General features: G+C 55.1%; 2 protein-coding genes across 8 annotated transcripts in view; both read right to left on the reverse strand.

Annotated features, from left to right (window-relative positions):
- IL17REL (interleukin 17 receptor E like) overlaps window positions 1–12,385 on the reverse strand; it is a 37,839-nt gene extending 25,454 nt beyond the window's left edge. For all 5 annotated transcript variants that reach the window (XR_010932716.1, XR_010932715.1, XR_010932717.1 and 2 more), the window contains exon 1: window positions 12,255–12,385. The gene's annotated coding sequence lies outside the window, so the exon portion shown is untranslated. The remainder of the gene's footprint in view (window positions 1–12,254) is intronic.
- A 106-nt stretch (window positions 12,386–12,491) lies between these two features.
- Window positions 12,492–21,766, reverse strand: part of MLC1 (modulator of VRAC current 1) — a 63,502-nt gene continuing 54,227 nt past the window's right edge. For all 3 annotated transcript variants that reach the window (XM_067698451.1, XM_067698449.1, XM_067698450.1), the window contains 4 exons: window positions 17,826–17,974; window positions 15,651–15,891; window positions 13,221–13,656; window positions 12,492–12,748 (listed from right to left, as the gene is read on the reverse strand). In XM_067698451.1, the coding sequence (XP_067554552.1) occupies window positions 12,494–12,748; window positions 13,221–13,656; window positions 15,651–15,891; window positions 17,826–17,974 (1,081 nt within the window). In that variant the 3' untranslated portion in view covers window positions 12,492–12,493. The remainder of the gene's footprint in view (window positions 12,749–13,220; window positions 13,657–15,650; window positions 15,892–17,825; window positions 17,975–21,766) is intronic.

The following is a 21,766-nucleotide window of genomic DNA, read 5'->3' on the forward strand; positions in this document are numbered from 1 at the left end:
AGGTCCCTCATCTATGCCAAGGTTTCCAGAGAAGCACGCCACGCACTGGAGGCCGCGGGGCCTGGTCCTTGGTGTCACGGGGTGCACAGGCCGCCGCCCGGCCCGTTGCCGAGGGGCACGACGGAGGCGCCCTGCAGGACGGCGGCGCAGAACGAGCAGCAGCGTTTGCAGGGACCGGCGGGCGGCAGCGAGCCACGGCACACTAGGCACGGCGCTGGGAGGGCCCTTGGCAGCCCTGGGGGAGAGGGAGAGACAGAAGGGCCCTGAGACGGTGCCCACCCGCCCGGAAACCACGTCCATGGCCCCAGACCGCGCCCACCTGCCCCAGACCACGCCCACCTGTGCAGACAGAGCCCACCTGCCCCAGACCACGCCCACTGAGGCCACCCACCAGCCCACAGACTGCATCCATCAGTGCATGAAATCATGTCCACCACCCCAGACCAGGCCCACTGGTACCAAAAACCATGCCTGCTGCCCCAAGACCTCGTTCTGGCCACGTTCACTGGTCCCTGAGATGGTGCTCCTCCCAGCACGCCCACCTCGGGCTCGCCCACCCTGCGGCGGCCCCCCCGCCGCAAGGCGTGCACCTGGCTGGCAGTTCCGGCCCAGCTGGCTCCCAAGCCCACCTGCTCCCACACAGAAGCCACCCGGCTTTCCCCAGCTCTCAGGAAAGCCCAGACCTCCACTCAAAGCCGAGCGTTGAGGTCCCCTTGGCCCTGCTTATCTTTCTCCACCCCCAAGGGGGCGCAATCGCAGTCAGGGGGAATGAGCACGCCCCGGGCAGTGGGCCTGGGCCCCGGGCAGTGCCCAGCCAGCAATGGCTCAGCCCAGGAATGCCACGGGCAGAGCCACCCGCTGCCAGTGCTCTGGGCTGAGTCACTCCTGCCCGGGGTCCGGGAGGGTCTGGGTGGGGTGGGCAGGAGTGGGGGCCACCCGGCGCCTATGCAAAGCAGCCCACAGCTTCCTGGACCCTTGAGCGGAGGCTGAGCCGGAGCCCAGGAGTGGGGCCTTCCCCGGGTCCTGGGGCCAGCCTGACCCGCAGGACATGCCAGGGCCTGCGTGGCATATGAGGGTGTGGGAGACCGGAGGCCTGGGCACAGGGTGGGGAGGCCAAATCTTCAGGGGTGAGCAGGCTCTGTCGCCAAGGGGGCAGCTCTGCCGGCAGTGCTTTGCCCACCAATGCACCCCAGGCCTAAACGGGCCTAGCGTACGGCTGGACGGGGACAGAGCCCTGGGCCCGCTCCAAGCTGAGGAAGGGCCAGGCCCCTGCGGCAGAGGGGCGGCATGAGGCAGGCAGGAGGGGCTGAGCCATCCGTTTAGGGGCTGGCGTGAGGGGCTGAGAAGCAGGAGAGCCATGCATCGTGGGGGTGAAGGAGGAGGGGGTGAGGCCTAAGGGGCACCGGGGACGGGGGACATCACCGAAGCGGACGGGGTGTCCACGCAGGAGTTGGTGCTCTGGGATCCAGACCAGCCCTTCTGGGGAAAAGCACAGAACACGAAAAACGTCTCAGAAGCAACAAAAGCTGGCAAAAGCAAGGGGTGATCAGGTCGCGGCTGAGGGGAAGCCCTTCCTTCAGAGGCTCTGCAGACCAGCGCCCCTCGAGGCTCGAGTTGCCAAGGCTAGGGGTGCGGGGGCAGAAGACCACCCCCAAGAGGGGTGAGAGACACCCCACCCCTCAAAGAAGCAGCAAGCCCGAAAGGTTACAGCCCGGGTGCACGGGTGAGCCCAGAACACACCTTCCCTGCCCCAGGGAGCGCCAGGCGTGTTCCTGGCGCTGAGCTATGTGGGTGGAAATCCCAGAGAAGTTGGAGTCCCGAGCTAGTCCCCAACAGGTCTGAGTGACGGCTTCTTACCCCTGGGCTGCAGGCACGGCGGGGAGGGCACAAAGCATCAAGCTATGAATTCAGAGCGACGCGGGCAGCGTTCCTCGGGAGGCGGGAGATGAGGGGCCCGGGGCAAACACCACCCTCCGAGGGGCTCCCCTGCATTCTGGAAGGAGTGCAAAGAATCCCCACAACTAACGTTTGAAAGAAACTGATCCGTCTCTAGTAAAATGTGAGAGTGCCGGCCGCAACCGCAGCACAGACATGACCAAAGACTTCACCTGTTAGAATTATCAGACACAGAATATAAGCTAACTGTGTGATGTCATACAACTTAGAGGTTTTAGGCAAAGGAAAGGAACTACAAAGAATAACCAACTTTATTGAAAAGTAGAGTTTCTAAAAAATGAAACGATAATAACTAAAGTTAAAGTTTCAATGGATGGGATTCATAAGGCTCTAGACACTGTTAAGGACAGAATGAACCGGAAGACAAATGAGGAGACTGTGCCGATGGCAGCACAGGAAACCAGACGTTGAACGGGAGTGGTACGGGCTGAGGGGCAGCGAAGGTGTGAGCAACGTCACACCTGAGCTCCAAAGGCCAGGACAGAGAGGATGGGGTGGAGGCAATACATAAAGCGAGAGGCTGGAAGTTTCTCATAAACGATTAATGACACGAGTGGGAGAGTAAAGATGTCCAAAGGTTCCCAGTTTGAATAAATAAAATCCCACACCCAGACCTGTCTTACTAAAACAGTCGTAAATGGCGCCCGCAGTGAAGACAGCTCACTTTTGGAAAGCCGCGGACTAGCTGAGCATCTCTGAGCGCAGCAGTGAAAGCCGAGACAGCAGATTGGGCTGACTGAAGTCAGAGAGTGGTCATCGCATGGCCGAGGACAGGGTGCGAAGGGGCACGGGGAACTTCCTGTGGAGAAATGTCCCCTCTCTCCTTCCGGGTGGCGGTCGTGAAGGCAAACACGTCGCACCGTGTCTGCTGGAGACCTGTCCTTACCATTTGTAAGTTGCACCTTAAGAACATTGTGTCAAAAGAGATATTATTTCCTGTGGCGTTAAAAACCACCAAATAACCAGAAAAAAAACCTAATGAAGGACGTGCCAGACCTCTACCCTGAAAAGCCACAAGCCACAGTCCAGAGAAAGTCAAGACGCCCTAATTAAGAGTAGATCATGCTTTTGATTTGAAAGACAATATAAAGAGATGTCAGTTCTCCCCTCTGCAGATTCAAGGCGAATCCAATCAGAATCCTGGCAGTTTTTCCTCCCCTCCCCCCTCCCTCCCTTCTCTCTGTCTGTCTGTCTGTCTGTCTCTTTTTTGCTTTCTCTTGAGGTGGACAGGCTGATCCTGACATACGTATGGAAGTGCAAAGGGCTGAGAACAGCCTCTGGTGCAGAGTGTGCTTCCCCTGCTGCTGGCTGGGCCGGGCCAGGTGACCTGCCCTCCCCTGCACGCGGTGCAGTGAAGGCAGCAAGTGCTGGCGTGCGGCCCAGCTGGCAAGAGGCAAACTCGCCCTGGGCAGCTGCGGGCTCGCGGCTGAGGAGCTGCGGTTCCGGCCTGAACACAGCCGGTAGCCTGGAAGCAAGCGCAGCTAGTCCCGTGGGACCCTCAGGGCCACAGCCGCGTGACCATCACGCATTGCTTCACTCCGAGATGAGCGCCACGCGCGGTCACCGCAGCACAGACCCACTCAGGCGCGCACGGGGGTCCTGAAACTGAGAGAGACCCTAATAGGTGGTGTTGGCTTGGGAAGCGGGGGGGGGGGGGCGCGAAGAGCGGCCACAGGAGGTTGACCCTCTCGCCCTCTCCCACGGGCACCAAGACCGAGGCAGACGTCAACCACAGCGACACCGCACACGGCAGGGAGACTGGCCGAAGGGTCACGCGTGCCCAGCGTGGCGCAGCCAGGCGCCCTCCTGGAGGGACCCCGAAAGCCGGCGTGCGCCCTGAGCGGACCCGGACATCGTCTGGAGTGGCTTCGGGAGTAACCTTGGCTCCTATGAGCAAGAAGCACCTGAACCGGCTGAGTCACCGAACCCTGGACCCGCACGGGCCCCAGGAGAGGACAGCCCCGGACCAGCTGTGTTCCTGTCCCTCCCTGTGACTGGCCGGGCATGGGGACATTAGGACCTGATTGTGGGAAGGTGGCCCTCCGGCAGGAGGTGGAGAAACCCTGAGCCCGCAGAGCCTCGACGTGGACCAGGTTCTCATCTCAATCGAGCAACAGACAAAATCGAGACGCTTACAGGAAGCAAGGCCTCCGGGGGCTCAGCCTCTGACCAGGCTGCCGGCGGCTGCCTTGCCCTCTGCCAGGCGCTCGGAAGGGGCTGACAGTTGCCCTCGGCTGGACAGGAGGCTCCTGGGGGGGCTGTGGGTCTGGTCCCAGAGTCCCAGCACTGGTGGAGAGAAGGACATATCTTGAAGACGAACGTGGGAGTGGATTTTGGTGCACAGAGTTGGTGGGACGGAAGCACAGCTTTTGGGGAGAAGGGTTACGTTAGCAGAAGGACCGCCAGCCTGGGCCAAGAGAGGCAGCACCCGTTTGCGCTGTGAGGACCTGAGAGCCCCGCTTCCTAAGGCCACAAGCCGCGGAGGAAACGGCCAGCCTCCAAGGGGCACGTGTCCCCCACATTCTCCTTCGTATACGGCCGAGGAGGACGACGAGAAAAGGGCCTCTCGGGGCAGAGCCAAGACTCGCTGAAAATGGATTAAGGAGCATAGTCATGGCACAGAGCTCTCCCCCAGGAAGGGCGCAGTGTTTGCCGGGGGGATCCAGGGTGCTGTGGACCAGCTACCCTGTGCTGCGTCCATGTGGCGTGCGTGCATGTGTGTGTGTGTGCGCATGTGTGTGTCCGTGCAGGCGTGCGCATGTGTGTCCGTGCACGCGTGCTCAAGAGCACGCGTGCACGCAGGTACCTCGTGTTGGGAGAGACAGCCCTTGGTGTCTCGTGCCCTCCTACGTGTCCTTCGAGGTGCGCTCCGTCCATGCAAGGCCCTGACCACCCTTCACTTGGGCCACGTCTCAGGGTGAGGTAATGTCTCCCTCCAGGACAAAGAGCTTCCTGAAAAGGCAGCAAGTGCCCCAAGCTCACTGCTCCCCCCGTGACACGGGCCCGCTGTGCATGCGCCATCCGCCTGGGCCACAGTGCGTCCCAGATCAGCTGGCGCTCACGAAGTCCTTCATCTCTGACCCAGGAGTTGCGTGTCTTCTGGCAACATCCACGCAACAGCCTCAGCTAAGCTCACAGCCAACAGCTTGTAAGGAGGGGAAAGCAAACCCAGTCCTGGCAGTTTGGCAGTAAGGATGCCTCCGGGACTCACAGTGCTGAGGCCAGGGCCCCAGAGAACGTGGCTGAGGTCTGTGCTGCTGGGGGACCTGATGACGGTTGTCTTAAACAAATGCATGTGAGACAAATCAAACGGGTTTGGTGCCCACCTCTCCTGGTCAGGTCAGAGTGGCCTGTGGAAACTGGCCGGAGGCTCAGATGATGCAGGATGCTGTGTATCACTGGGAGAGAAGGCCTTCCTTGGGTCTCCCAAGCACCCTACATACTTTGTGGGGTGTGCCAAGAATGCAAGACCCTGATCACCCATTTACCTTTCTCAGCATCGTGCCTGCAGTGAGCAGTCCTGGGGGATGAGGTGCTAGTTCCCTCCAGGACAAGAGCAGGCTTGCTTACTGCTTGCTACAAAAGTGGTAGATGCCTGAGGTTCAGTGTTCCTCATCTGTGATGCAAACTCAGCGTGTGTAGCAGGCATCTGGGCCACAGTGCGTCACCCCACGTGGCTTCACAGATGTTCAGAGGCTCTCGCTGCTTCCTGAGATGAGAACGATGAAGTCCTTCGTCTCCAACCCAGGAGTCGCGTGTCTTCTGCCAGCCTCCATGCAACAGCCACAGCTAAGCTCACAGCTCGTAAGGAAGGGAAAGCAAATCCCAGACTTGCCAACTTGTTTTTCTGGTTCATAGTTATCCAGGTGAAGAGGAATGATGGAGAATCACAAATCCCAGACTCAGAGTCTGGTTCTAGGACTGTGGAGACTTTCTGGCGGGCGGCGGTGGTGAGCGTAGTTTGTTTGCAGAAGGTAAGTGAATGCCAGTGACCCGGAGATTAGACTGTTGTATATTTGATTATTGTTCAGAACATATTCATTCCGCTCCTCCTACCCCACTGAGGAGTATCCTTCGTCGCCCACCTACTTGAGTTTGGGCAGATGTGATGTGAGTAGAAGCTTTCAGATGCCTCCCCCTTTTGACTTGCCCTCTCATGCTGATACCATCTGCCTCGTGAAGATGATGACTGGGGAACCACTGGCCCCAGAAGGGGAGACACGTGAGGTGGATCTCAGCCCAACCTGCAGCCTGGAGCCTGGCTCAGCCTTCCTGGTAGAACCCAACATTGCTACAGCTGACCTGAAGATGTGTGAGAAACAGAGGCTTGATGAATAAGTACCTCTGAGGTTGGGGAGGGGTTGTCTTTGTTATGCAGCATTACTGCTGCAAAAACCTGACTTAATAAAGACAGAAACATAGAAAATTGGGAGTGTAGAGTCCAAAACCAGAAAAACATACCTAGTCACCTGTCTTGCGACAATGGTACAATGCAGCGAAGAGGACACAGTGTCTTCAATGCACTATGCTGCATCAGCTGAACGTCTGTACAAAAATTGTGCACCTTAACTCCTATATCACACCACACCCGGAAACAGTTCCAGATGGAACATAGCTCTAAATGTGAAACCATACAACTTTAAGAGGAAAACAGAAGTGACTATTTTTATGACTCTGGGGTAGGCAAAGATTTCACAAACAGAAAACATAAACGCTAATCATAAAAGAGAAATTGATATTGGCATATACTGAAATAAATAACGTATGTGCACCAAAAGATACTATTCAGAGTAAAAGGCAAATCATAGAATGAGAGAAGTTACCTTTAATACATATACCCACCAAAGGACTTGTATCCAGAATACATAAGGAACTCCTACAAGTTGACAGGAGTAGGGAACAGAAAAACATGCCCAAATACAAAAAAGGTACCTTGCAAGAGTATGTTGAAATGGACTGTTGATATGAAAAGGTGCTGAATTTCTTCAGTCATCAGATAAATGCAAATTGAAACTGTCATGTGAACCCACTGCACATCTACTAGAATGGCTAAAATAAAAGGACAGAGAATACCTAGTGTTGGTAAGAGTGTGCAGCCACTGGAAGACTCATACACTGTGGCGGAATTTACACTGACACAGTCACTCTGGGAAATTCCTTGGGAGTGTCTACCAAAGCATGACCCAGCAACTCCATTCCTACAGAAAGATGTACACATGTTCACCAAATTCAGGAGTGCTCACAACAGCACTGTTTGTAATAGTCTGAACTAGAAGCAACGTAAACGTCTATCCACAGTAGTACGTCAGTAAACTGTGGTTGAGAACCAATTGTAACTACGTGCAAGAAACCACATCCGGACATACATCAAACTCAACGTCAAACCAACTTAGGTTCGTTCCTGGAACGCAAGGTTGGTTTAACATTCAAAAACCGATCGATGTTCAGTGCTACAGGCAACTTCTTAGAGAAAGAAAAACCTATTGACGTTATTTATCACTTTAATAGTATAAAGAGAAGAAACTTAAGAGAGTCTCATAGATGCAAAAAAAATTGCTGAGAAAATTCACTGCACATTTGTAATAAAAATTCTTGGTAGGGATTAGAAAGAAACGACTTTAACGTGCTAGAGTATCTATACGTTGATATGTATAGACCATATTTATAGCTTTATTAAGACCTACAGAAAATGTCATTATAAATGAGAAATGTTAGAAGCATTCTCTCTAAAATCAGGAATTCAACAATGGTGCCCAACATTGTGTAGGAGGTTCTAGCCAGTACAATAAGACAAGACCATAGGGGCAAGAAGGTTGGAGTGGAAGATACAAAGCAATTTACACAGGATATAATTATTTACATAGAAACTCAAAAGAAGATACATACACATTTTTAGGAATAATGGGAGAGTTTAGAAATGTGGCAGATAGAAAATTAACATATAGAAGTCAGTTTCATTCTATATGACAGCAGCAAACAATGCGAAAATGTATATATAGAGATGACACCATGTGCAATAGTATCTGAATATCAAGTAAGAGAAATAAATCTAATAAAAGATGTCTATGATCTCTGATGGGAAAATTCTAAAATTTAAAGTAGATCTAAGTAAATGGAGAGATATGTCACGTTCATGGGTAGAAAGATGCGATTTCATTAATTTATCCATTTCCCCCAAATTGATCCACGGAGTCAATGCAAATCCAACCAAAATATCAATAGGATTTTTTTTGTTGAACTTGATAAAACAATTATGATATTTATATAGAAAAGAATGAGGTCAGGAAGGACCAAGACCCTTATGAAGATAAGCAGAGAGAGGCAACTTGCCCTACCAGATGCAACAGGCAGTGTGGCACTGGTGCAGGGGGGCAAACTCACCAGTGGAACAGAATAGAGACTCCAGAAATAGACCCACACATGCACACAGGTGGGATACCAGTTCACAAGGGGATAGAAATAAATTTTTCAAAAAATAACTGAAAAATTTTTCTACGGGAACAAAAGTAAAATTCGATTCCTAACTCACACCATATACAAAAGTCAACTCCAAATGGATTAGGAAATTTATGTCAAAAACAAAATTTAAAACTCTTTTTTAAAAAAATAAATTTATTTTATTTATTTATTTTTGGCTGCATTGGGTCTTCGTTGCTGCGTGCGGGCTTTCTCTAGTTGCGGCGAGCGGGGGCTACTCTTTGTTGCGGTGCTTGGGCTTCTCATTGCGGTGGCTTCTCTTGTTGCAGAGCAGGGGCTCTAGGCGTGCGGGCTTCAGTAGTTGTGGCACGTGGGCTCAGTAGTTGTGACTTGCAGGCTCTAGAGAGCAGGCTCAGTCGCTGTGGCACACGGGGCCATGTGGGATCTTCCTGGACCAGGGCTCGAACCCATGTCCCCTGCATTGGCAGGAGGATTCTTAACCACTGCGCCACCAAGGAAGCCCCAAAATGTAAAACTCTTAGTAGTAAATGTAGGTAAACAATCTTTTAAACCTCAGGGTAAAGAAAAATTTCTTAAGACAAAGTAGCACTGACTAAAAGAAAAAGATTGATAACTTTAGCCACATTAAAAATCAAATTAAAACCTGTGTGCAAGTTCTAATTACACTACTAAAACGATCCAAAAAAACGTAGGCCATGCAAGGACAAACAATGAAACTATGTCATGAACCAAGAATTATGATTAATCAGAATGTGTGCACCTGAGATCCAATGGGATGAGGAAAATGAATGAATAAACAAGGTCCTGGACAGTCAAAAAAGTGAGAAAAAGATATGAAAGTTATAATGATTGCAAGGAAAGGAAAACAAATTAGTTGATATATCTGTATGTGAGAAACCAAAAGAATCTTCAAATATATTAATGAATTGATAGAAATGATATTAGCCAGATGGACTTTTTACAGAATCCATTCATAGGGTTTCCCTGGTGGCGCAGTGGTTAGGAATCCACCTGCCAATGCAGGGGACACAGGTTCGAGCCCTGGCCCGCGAAGATCCCACATGCCGCAGAGCAACTAAGCCCGTGCGCCACAACTACTGAGCCTGCTCTCTGGAGCCCACGTGCCACAACTACTGAGTCCGTGTGCCACAACTACTGAAGCCTGCGCGCCTAGAGCCCGTGCTCCGCAACAAGAGAAGCCACGACAACGAGAAGTCTGCACACCGCAACAAAGAGTAGCCCCTGCTCACCGCAACTAGAGAAAGCCCGCGCACAGCAACGAAGACCCAACGCAGCCAAAAATTTAAAAATTAATTAATTAATAAATAAAAAGAATCCATTCGTAAAAATCAATTCCCTTTCTATCAACCAGCCACAATTTGCAGGAAAAATTTTTTTTAATTTGATACTATTTACAATAGAGTAAAAAATAAAAAATATATGTCTAAATCCAACAGAAAAAGTGCAAGACCATTACAAAGAAACTTCTAGGAGTTTATTGAAAGATCTTAAAGGATTTATTTATGGAGAGATATACCATGTTCACATATTCTAAGGCTCAGTAATGTAAAGAAGTCAGTTCTCCCCAAACTGATGAATTTAATAGCAATAAAAAATTTTTAATTTTAATAAAAAATTATGTCGGTGAATCTTGACAGCCTACTTCTGTAACCTGTGTGGAGGTGTAGGGGTGCCAAGAAGAGCTGAGTCATTTCCAAGGAAGAAAAACCAGCTCATAGGACTCGTCTGACATCCTGCAAAGCTGTAGTAATGAAGACCTTGTGGCACTGGCCCAAGGCAGACAAAACGGTGGAGCTGAACGGAAGGTCCAGAGGCGCCAACACGCAACAGTGCCAGCCTGCAGGCGAGCAGGGGCGGGGCCGTTGGGCTCCTCACACCACGTGCAAGTCAGCTCCAGGAACGTCCAAGGCTGGAATGTATGAGCCACAGCAATGCTCCTAGAAGAAGAGGGCTTCACGACCTCAGGGTAAGGCCACAAGCCAAAGAAATGACCAACTGTCGAGGGAAAGCCTGACCTATCGGAGTTTATTAAAATTAAGGTGGCTTTACATCCAAAGACACCATAAAGGTGTGAAAAGGCAGATCACAATGTGGGACACAGTGTTTCCACACAAATCAACTGAAAAAGGAGGAGAATCCAGAACAGATGGCTGTCACCCCTTCAAATCAGCAGAAAAGATGCACAATTCTAAGGACGATCAGACAGAAGACGTGCTTTTCAGGACAGGAGCCCTAATTGGCCAACGCATGTCTGAATACAGGCCATTTTATTAGTAAATAGGAAAATGCAAACGAGCGCCATCACTCCCTCCAGAGGCAAACAAGAGGCCCTGTCAACACCAAGTATTGGCACAATGTGAGCAATGGCCGCGGTGTGGCCGCGGTGTGACCACGGTCACAGTGCCGTCCCTCTGGCCACGCCTGCAGTGCCCGGTGCGCCGGGTTTAATACCCGCCCCCCCCCCCCCCACCGCCAAGCCCACGTCCACTTGGAACCTGTGAATGTGACCTTATTTGCAGATGTAATCAAGGTAAGGTGAGGTCGTACTAGAGGAGGTGGGACCCGATCCAACAACTGGTGTCCTTTTAAGAGGGAAATCTAGACACAGTGACACCCTGAAGGAACACCGTGTGAAGCAGGGCAGAGATCGGAGTCACTCGTCTGTAAGCCGAGGAACACCGAGGACTGCCGGGGGTGTCAGAAGCTGGAAGGGACAGGAAGCTTCTTCCCTACAGGCTCTGAGAGCTCGGCCCTGCCGATGCCTTGGTTTTGGACTCTGGCCTTCAGAAAAAACGTCTGCGGTTTACGCCACCAAGTTTGCGGGACTTCGTTACAGTAGCTAATACACCTACTTAGGTAGAAGCTGTGTGCGCCCTGGGGACACTCACTCCTAGGAAGAGGCCTGGGGAAAGTCGCACAGTGCATTGCAGAGAAAACCTGGAAATTGCCCCCATGGAGAGGCAAGTCGCTAAGCAGTAGGGCTGACAGACCTTGGTGCCAGACTGGACATGGGGTGAGGATGGCGGGCCGGACTGCAGGTGGCCCCCAAGGGCCCTGCCAGCTCTGAAAGCACACGCTCATCGTGCCCGGCGCTGGCGACTCTGGGGGGCGGCCCGCACACGTGCTGATGCAACAGACATGCACTGAGCATCTGCTATGTGCCGGGCATGGCCCCAGGTGCAGGGGTGCACCGAGAGCCCAGCCCCTGACAGCTTACAATCCATGGGGACAGACAGACAGGCAAAGAGGCTGTTAGTGCCAGGGAGACAGACAGACAGACACACTGGGAACCCGGGGGGGGGGGGTGGGCACAGCAGGTGCATGTGTCCTGGTGAGTTCAGGGAGACAGGTGCACCTGGGGCAGAGCAGGTGGGGGCGTGGCCCTGGCTGGGGTCACTCTCTTGGCCACGGCTGGGTGCCAGACCGTGCCAGTGGGGCTGCTCCATACCTGTGTACCTGCGCTCGGAGGCCAAGCCCAGGCCAGGCTCCCGGGCCACGTGTGACCGGCTCCATCAGAAGCTTCAGAAAACAGCGCGAGGGCCCAGTGATTGCCGGCCCCTCCCGTCCGCGGCACTTGGCGCCTATGCAAACCTCAAACTCGACGCCCCATTGGCGCCACACCCCACAGGGGAGACAGACGAAGGCTGTTACCCACCTGGTCCTGCTGCAGGACCCCCCACTATCCCAACAACTGGCCGGGACCAGGATGGGGCCAGGGCGCCCTGAACCCTGCTCTGAGCTCAGGCTGGACCAGAGGCCCCGGCCTGCCCTGGAGGACGTAGAGCAGGTAGCCCCAAGCAGACCCGGGGCTCAGACGGACACGAGCACGGCGCTGTTACCTGATGGTCTGGGCAGCTGAAACTGAGCGCTCTCCACTGTCTTCACGCTCGGAAGAAGGGACGCAGTGGGCGCACATTTAATAAGTTTGGATCCAAGTGTTTGTCTGATTCGGCCCTGGCGAGAGCAGAGCTCAGGGCCTTACTGTCTAGGTGCTGAAAGGTACAGGTGGGGGGGCTCTATCTTCCCCAAACTCCCTGTGGCCGCACTTTACTTTCGCACTTCTCTCCACCAGCCTCTTTTAGGGCACAGGCAAGGTGCAAGGAAGCACCTTTTCGTCTTTCAGTTTCAAGTCTTGCTGGAGAGCCATTCGTGGTGGCCCCGGAGCCAGGTGTGGCATGGCCGGGGGGCACCTCTCCCCTGGTGGATGAATGTCCAAGAGCGGAGATGCAAAGTCAAAGTTGGAGATGGGCGTCATCTGCTTCTTGGCTTTCCACACACCCACCCCTTCCACGAAGAGGTCGGACCCCGGGAAGGGGGGCAGCTCCACTGCAGGCTGGGGAGGGAAGGATGAGGTGAGGGGTGCTGGCTGGTCCTTTCCTGGCCTGCCGGTCAGGCGTAAGGCCTCAGGGAGAAGCCCCAGCCACACTTCCCGACAGCTGGGCTGCCCACTGGGTCCCCCCACCAGGGGCGCCAGGTTGCAGGGTTTTGCTGCCTGGCCTGCAGGAGGGCTCCTTGGGGGAGCAGGCCCCTGGAAAGACCCCTGAAGGGAGGCTGGATCTTCACCCCAGGAGGACGGAGGACACTGCAGGTCGGAAAAGGAACAGCCTAGAGGGGCCTGGAGGCCACGGACATCCCGCCAGCCCAGCCAGAGGACCCCCTGCCAGGTGGCCACAGAGTTGGGGTTGGCTGGGGAGGAGAGATTGGAAAGCTGGATGCCAAAGGCCAGCTGGGCGAGACGCCCCCGGGGCGTGGGGAGGGGCCACCCCGAGGTGGCCGGCAGGAGAGGGACACCCCGCCCCCCTCACCTGTCTCCACAGCAGCTCGAAGTTGCCGACGTCGCAGTTTCGGTCGACCTTGCGGTCCACCACCACCTTGATGGTGTCCTCCTGCACCTGCGCGCAGAGCCGAGCCGTGACCGGCGTGGACGCGTGCATGGTGGGGCTAGAGTTGATCTCGATGAGCCAGGGCTTGAAGTCGCAGCCGAGGATGAAGTCGGCGCCGTACAGCTCGAAGCTGTTCTTCCGCGGGTCTACGTGGTCCTGGGCCACCTTCATGGTGTTGGTGACGGCCCTCTTCATGGACGGGTAGATGACGCTGCCCCACACGGCCCCGCGGCCCCTCTTCTGCAGGTACTCCTGGAACTCGGTGCTGGTCCACATGTTGTGATCCGGCAGCAGGGGGCTCCGGTCCTTGTCATTCTTCAGGTGCTTCTGGATGGAGTTGTTGCACAGGTGGATGGCGCTGCGAGGCAAGGCCGCCGTCAGGGTCGGGGGGCGGGTGCGCAGGCTCCTCTCCTCCCAGCGGGCGCCCCGGGACCCCACCCTGAGGCCCCGCCCAGACCCCGCCCCGAGGATCCGCCCCCGAGCCCCTGGCCCCGTGGGCCGTGACCCCGGCACAGCGCCACTGCGGGAGGGGTTCTGACGGGTTCCCCGTTCTCCTAATCCTCCTAGGCAACCTCAGGACAGCTCTCCCATCCTGCCTGGGACCACCATGGGGTGGGGCGGGGAGGGCAGGGCAGAAGCCAGCCAGCCCGGGGCCACCAACTAGGGGCCTCCAGCAGGTACCACCCTCTGAGCCCGTTTCCCCACTTGTCCCTGGAGGAGAGCCGGAGCCCCCCAGGGCTAGAAGGATTCGCTAACTGAAATTTTCAATTAATTCGTTTATACGCTGGCATTGTTCTAAACAGGATTTAAATTGAATAGCATCTACTAGGAGATTATAAAATAGGTGGGTCCTGTTCAAAGTCATTTTCATTTAAACGTGTCCCTGGGCCTGGGGATTTGCCATCTTGTTCTGGGTGGTGAGACCGCACCTGTGACCATGAGAGAGCTGTACTCCCTAAGACAGTTGCAAGAAACAAGATACAGGCATACGGAAGAGTTTTGGAAGCTGCAAACAGTGCTGTTAGGGAGCCGACACAGTTCAGAAACAATGTCAGAGAATCTCCTGTCAGCCTGGGGAGAGGGTTATGGTCCCGGATGGAGAAATGGCTCAGAGAGGGTAAGAGACCTGCCAGGCACTCAGCTCCCAGCTTGGCAGGGCCGGGCAGGCTGGAAGGGGCTCCGTGGGCTTCTCACTGCCCAGTCAGCCCAGGACCCCTCCTCCAGGCCCTCCCGGCCTGGTGGGAACCAATGTGCTCCTTGAGCTGCCGGCCGGGACCACTTGTCCCAGCTGCCTGCTCCTGCCAGGTGTGACTCCAGGTGTCACCTGCCAGGTGTGACCCCAGGTGTGGTCACAGCCCCCAGCTTGAGCACAGTGGACCCCCTCAAGGGCTCTGTGAAGCAACCTTCAGTCCTCGTGATACTGACGGGCTCCCCTGTAGCCCCCGCCAAGATGTCTAGGCACCCAGCCGGGCACCCGCGTGTGGTCACAAAACAGAGCCACGGAGGCCCTCCATCTGGAAAGAGAGGTGGCAGCTGTTCTCTCAAGAGAATGGCACGTTCCCGAGACTTCGCTGGTGGGCTCTCGTCCTGACACCCACCCGGCCTGCCCGCTCTGGGACCCTGCTGGGGCTGGGTTCACCCACCCCAGGGCACCCACTCCTGCAGGTCTGAGCTGCTGCCCGGCACCCCCTGCACCCTGTATCGGGTACCGCTCTCATCGTCTTCACCCCTCCTAACCCCGCACGGCTGGGGTCATCCTCAGAGGACCCCTCAGGCCACCCTCACGTCCCACACTCTGCCTCGTCGGGGAGCCGCCCCCCACCTCCCCAGACACTCCAGCAGCTTCCCCGCCTGCAGGATCCCCACCCAGGGCTCTGGGCGCTCACAAAGCGAAGGCCCTGCAGAGTCTACTGCAGGATTTGAGGGGCTGGTCCCCAGGAGCCTCCCAGAGGAGCCCTACCTGTCCCCTCCCTCCACATGCTGAGGGGACCGAGAGAGCAAGCAGAGCTGCACCCCAAGCCCGGCCCGTGTGGTCAGCGGAGGGGCACGGCCCGCCACTCAGCCTTCCCAGCCGAGGGGCAGCGGCACCCACCGCAGAGGGTGCCTGGTGCCCACGAGCACATGGCAGACGGTGCTTTCAGGATTTTCTGGAGAAGACGCACACCCCATGGGGGCGCAAGGCACTGGCTCTGATGGGCAGGGGGCCTGGGCCCGCCCCTTGCAGAGGGAGGTCGAGTAGCCTCCGCAGGCCCGAGCACGACACAGCACCCCACCGGGCACACGAGACCTGCCTCGCGCTCCAGGTGCTGGTGGGAGCCCACCCTCTATGGCAGCTAGCTGACCCCCACTGACCTGTCCAGATTGTCCAGGGAGAAGCGCTGCGTCGAAAAGCGCAGGTAGCTCTCCTTGTAGAACCAGATGGTCAGCGGGTTCCAGTCGGTGACCAGGAACCACTGCCGGATGTCAAACTTGGTGTCGTAGATGAGCAGCGGCGTCTCGATGTACTTCTGCACCACCCACTTGTTGCCCTTGGTGGGCGGTGGGTCTGTAGCCAGCTCCAGGATCTCCTCCACGTGGTTCAGGCACACTATGTCTGCAAGAGGCCACCGCTCAGCCCCCAGCCCCAGAACAACGCCTGCGGTCCTGCGCTGGGGGGCTGCGCAGGAAAAGCTCTGCCCTCGGGGTCGAGGCCACAGCCAGGGCAGCCGCCAGGCTCGCCCAGCACAAGGGGCTTCAGAGAGGACTGAGAATGGGAAGGTCGGGGACGGGGACAGAGGCCCCGTGAGGAGGCAGCCAGCGAGCTGGGCACTGGCCCGAGTCTGGGGGGCGCAGGGAAGCAGGGCGGGCCCTTCAGCCTCAGGAAAGCAGCAGGCGGGGTGATGGGCTGCTCCACGGGCTCCAAGGGCTGGTGAGGCCTCACACCCAGGGCGACTGGACAAGTGGGGGTGAACAGGGCAGGGATGGGGTGCACAGCTCTTCCCCACGTCTGCACCCCTCCACTTTGCAGGAGGGTTTGCATGCCCCAAAGTTAAGCCGTGTGACTGGTGGTGACCAGTGACACGTGAGCCAAAGTGACGTGCATTTCCCTGGGCTGCAGCATTTAATGTCACCGACAGACCCCCTCCCCAGCCCTCTCTTTCTCTGCCGTGACACCCCGGAAGCCTGAACTGCGTCACAAGACGGTGGGGGGACTCGCCATCCTCCCTGCCAACCTGCCTTGGACAAGCGTGAGGAGAGGCCGAGATGTGGGGCGGCCTGGCTCTCCTGGCCGGCACGGGGGGCGGGTGCCCCTTGTGAGGCCCAGGGGCAGTGACAGCGCGGGACACGAGGGAGCTTTCCTCACAGAACACAGGACCCCGCTCTTCAGTTACAGCAAGTGGAGACCTTGCCATCTTGAGACCAAAGTCCAGGAGGAAGCTGCAAGCCCCTGGGCCAAGAGCAGACGGGAGCACTGGGTTGGGGGTCAGGCGGTGGGAGCAGAGCCAGTGACCAGGCACAATGGCGCGCACTCGGTTATGAACAGGTGGGTTTGAGGTGTCTGTGGAGCGTCCCCGGGGACGCAGTGTCGGCAGTGGGTGGAAGGTCTGGGCTCAGGAGAGAGCCCGGGGGGGAACACGGGCCCGGCCCAGGAGGGTGCTTGCTGAGAGCAGGCAGAAGCTCGGGAAAGAGAACGTTTCAGGACAGCCTGAATGCAGGATATTCACAAATTAATAAAGCTTTTTAAAAATCTCATAAAAAGTAACCACTTATGAATTTACAGCAACAGTAAAACCCCTCAAATAACTCAAGGGGCAAATAGAAAATGCAAACGAAAGGTAAGGTCCACTTAGATACTCAGGAAAAAGAGAACATCATATAACATAGACAGGAGGATGCAGGGAAGGCTGTATTCTGAGGACATTTCCATAGCCTGGAAGCTTCTACTCTTGCACGAGGATGTCTGGGAATAAATAAGCTTAGCATTTAAGTCAGCACCAAGCGCGAACAGGAAAATTGAACAAATGCAACCAAAAGTTGGTTCTTTGGAAACACTCCTAAGATTGGAAAATCACCCTGAAATCCTGTTTTTAAATGAAGAACCCACAGTATTCACCATTAGGAATAAAGAAAAGGGCACGGTCACAGCCGTGACGCAAGGAGAAGTAGAAAACCGGGGTCCCGGGACAGAGCTCACAGGCCACTCAGGATGCGCCTGCAAGAGGCCAGTGCCTCTGGGGCTTTTATAACCGCCCTGGGCCCAGGCCCCCACTGCTGCTGGACGCGGAGTCCTCGCTCCATTGCAGCAGCTGGCGAGCAAAGCAAATACGAGAAGAAAACTACAGACAGTCTACCTGAGGACTAGAGACGGAACTTCCTAATGAATCCTAATTACTTAGCAAAATTTGGAAGAGCAGCCATGAACACCAGGGTCACTGGGATGCCCGCTCCCCGGGACCCGCGAGTCCTGAGCCCCCCAGGGAGCCTGGCGCCCAGTCCCCCCGCTGCCACGGCTGGCTGTCCCCGCAGGGCGCCCGGCTTGGGACTCACCTCGTCCCCGGGACTTGGCCGCGGGCTTTACGATCCAGATGTTCCGAAGCCCATCGATCTCCGTCTGAGGGTTCACAGAGGTGATTTTCTTCAGCAGAGCTTGGCACTGCGAAAAGTAATTTCTGGAATTGGAGATGAACGCCTCGCCGCTACAAAGCAAGATCCAGAAAGCCCGTGAGGCTCTGAGGGCGGTGCCCAGGTGCCAGCAGGTGGCCGCCCGAGGAAAGGGCGAGGGGCAGGCTCAGAACATCCTCCTGCCTGCCCGACGGGTGCCCGGGAACGTGGCCTGTAGGGTGGTGGGGACCCCCGATTTGAGGACACCCCGGGGCGCTGTGCCTGGGCCCAGAAAAGGTGCCGGGACATGAAGGCCAGGGTTCTTGTGCCGGACCCACGTCAGGGTGGCCCTTGCAGGCCCGTGTGGGAAAGCCGAGCTGCCCACGCCGGCAGCACCCAGGGTCCTGCAGCTGACGCGGGCTGGACGCCAGCTTAGTGTCCCGTGGGCTCGACTGCCAGAGTGGCTGGTGGCCACACGGTCACAGCAGCCATGGGGCCACCCCGGGAAGCCACCGTAACTTAAGGGAATAAGGGAGGCAGACGGCACAGCTGTCTGCGTGCGTTCAGAGCTCGATGCTGGTGCGTCCCTGCAGCCTGGGACCAGGAGCCCCACCCCCGCCCGGGCCGCATCGCAACCCCACGCGAGGGTGGACTGCAGCAGAGGACACTGCGCTGGGCCCCGAGGCCACCTGCCACCAACTGCGGGGATGGCCCTGGCGTGGGGAAAAAGCCTTCTGGGACACGGACGTCTGTGCACAATGTTGTGCCCACCCTGCTGGGAAGGGGGGGCAACAGGGAGGGAGTAGCGATGAGTGGGGTCCCCTATGGTGGGGGAGAGGCCCCATACCGAGGAGCAGAGTTTGGGGCGTGAGAAAGCAGGAGCCCCCTTTGGTGCAGGGAACGTGGGTGACGAGTCAGACGGGGCCACGCCCCCTGGTTCTAACAGGACACACAGAAGGGGAGCCCCCTGGCCCACCTTGGTGGTGCACACGCTCTACCTGACCCCAGGGAGAAGACAGGACCTGGCGGAAGCAGGTGTGAGTCCCGAGCTGTCTGTAACCCTCCCGCCCGGCAGCAGAGACCGGCCCGGATGCCGTGAGAAATGAGGCAGGTCCCCGAGAGCCCAGCCTGATGGCCAGGGGCAGAGCTGTCCAGGACACCAGCAAATGCAATCTCGACTTGGGCTCAGGAAGAAGACAGGGGTTGATCTTCCCCCAGGGAAGGGTCCCCACTGTCTCCCCAGGGTGTCCAAGCCCTTGCAGCGGCATCCGGGCAGGATGGAGTCCCCTGTGAGTTTGTGCATCACAATAGGAAAACAGTCGCTTCCCCCTGGGGGTTAGAGGACGGACGGGAGGAGGCGGGACCCCAGCCTAAGGTGAAGGCCTGGCCAAGCTCCCTGTCCCAGACACCCTCATAATCGCCAGAGAACAAGCACTGTCCCCCCAGATGCTGATGACAAGAAAGGGACACAGCATCTGCCCTTCTGGTCCTGACGACACGCACACCACGCGTGGGGACCCCGGGCGCCTCAACAAGGAAGGAACGGGGACAGACCGAGCTAACCGCCCTCCGGTTCCCTAACGAGCCCCCTAGCTCGGAAGGTGCCACCGCGGCCCTTGCGGGGTCTGCTGCTGCCACCCACTGGTTACACCTGGGACTTCGAGCCAAGGGCACAGCCCTGAGGGGAGAGCTGCCCATTCTCGCACGTGCAGGTGCCACCCGGGGCCAGATGCAAACACTTCCAACCCCTCAAAATGCTGCCCTGGAGACCACGTCGGCCAGACCCCTCTGCCTCTGCCCTGTCCTCCCCGCCCCTGTGTGGACGCCTCCAGCTTCACACCGGGGCTCGTTCAGTCAACAGAACGACGTGGAGAGCCACGTGTGGTGCTGCAGGCATCAGCAGCAAGTTCTTCACACCGCTGGTGGTTTCCAGATTACGAATGAAGACCCTCTGCAGATGTGTTTTCATTTCTCTTGGACAAACGCCCCAAGCGCGGCAGAGCTGGGTCGTAGGGTATGTAGATGCCTCAATTTATACGAAATGCCTGAGGCTTTTCTAGACAGGCTCCACCCATTTCCAGACACCCCCGCCGCCCTCCCCCTCCCCCTCCCCCGCCGCCCCCCTCCCCCGCCGCCCCCCCCAGCAGATTTAGGCTCCGGCCGCTCCACATCTCGGCTGACCTTTCAGCCGATCTTGTGGGTGTGCAGTGGCGTCTCTGTGGTTTTAATTCACCCTTGAATTATGAATTCAGTGATGCTAAGTGTCTCTTCATGTGCTGATTGGCCGTTTGCTGTCTTCTTATGTGACATTTCCAATGGGATTGTTTCTCTTACTGATTTATGGGCGTCCTTTAAACATCCTAGATCCGAGACCTCTGTTGGATATACGTGTTGTAAATATGTTCCTCCAGTTTGTGGCTTGTCTTTTCATTCTCTTTGTAGTGTTTTTTGATAAACAGAGTTCTTAATGTCAATAAAGTACAATTTATCAACTTTTAAATTATGATTAGTGCTCTTAGAGAACTATTTAAGAAATTTTTCTTTTTTTTTTTTTGCGGTACGCGGGCCTCTCACTGTTGTGGCCTCTCCCTTTGCGGAGCACAGGCTCCGGACGCGCAGGCTCAGCGGCCATGGCTCACGGGCCCAGCCGCTCCACGGCATGTGGGATCTTCCCGGACCGGTGCACGAACCCATGTCCCCTGCATCGGCAGGCAGACTCTCAACCACTGCGCCACCAGAGAAGCACCCTTGCATGGATTTTGATGGGGATTACAATGAATCTATAGATTAGTTTGGGAAAAACAAACATCTCTATACCACTGAGTCTTCTAATTCATGAATGTGGTTTTATACACACACACGTACACACACATACACACAACACACACACACACACTTATTGGGTCTTTAATTTCTCTGTATAATTTTATAATTTTCAGTTTAGGGTTTTCCTTGTATTTTGTTATATTTTTTCTGGATATTTGTAGGTTTTTGATGTTATTGTAAATTTCATTTTGTGATTGTTACAGTACACAGAAATACAGTGGGCTTTTGTATATTGACCTGGTACCTAGTGATCTTGCTAAACTGACTTAATTATGATACTTTCTTTATGATTGTTAAAATTTTCTATGTGCACAATTAGGTCATCAGTAAGTAAAGAGTTTTATGTCTTCCTTTCTGATTTTTTGCCTTTTCTTTCTTTTTCTTGTACTGTTAAACTCAACAGATTGTTCAGTCAATACTGACTAGATGTCATGATAGTGGGAATTTTTGTTTCATTCTGATTTCTAGGGGAACACTTTCAGTTCATGACCATTAAGAAATATATTAGCTTTAGGATTTTTGTAGATAAACTTTATCAAATTAAGGAGGTTTCTTTCTTTTCCTAGTTTGCTAGAAACAGCAACAAAACTTAACATGGACACATTGAATTCCATCAGTGTTTTGCATCCACTGAGACGCTCATACAGTTTTTCTTCTTTATTCTGTAAACACGATGAAATTTACCAATTTACTTTTTTTTCCAAAAATCTTATTGTGGTAAAATACACATAACATTAAATTTACTACCTTAAATATTTCTAAGTGTACAGTTTAGTGGCATTAAGTACACTCACGTTGTGCAAATATCACCACCATCATCTTGTAAACTGAAACTCTGTACCCATTAACTCCTAGCCCCTGGCAACCACCATTCGACTTTCTGTCTCTGTAATTTTGATGACTCTGAGTACCTCATATGAGTGGAATCATACATTATTTATCTTTTTGTGTCTTGCTTATTTCGCACATTATAATGTTCTCAAGGTCCATCCACGTTGTAGCATTTGACAGAACTTCCTTCCTTTTAAGGTTGTAGAATATGCCACTGATCAACTTTTGGA

This window comes from Pseudorca crassidens, chromosome 11 (assembly GCF_039906515.1).
Source record: "Pseudorca crassidens isolate mPseCra1 chromosome 11, mPseCra1.hap1, whole genome shotgun sequence".
Lineage (NCBI taxonomy): Eukaryota > Metazoa > Chordata > Mammalia > Artiodactyla > Delphinidae > Pseudorca > Pseudorca crassidens.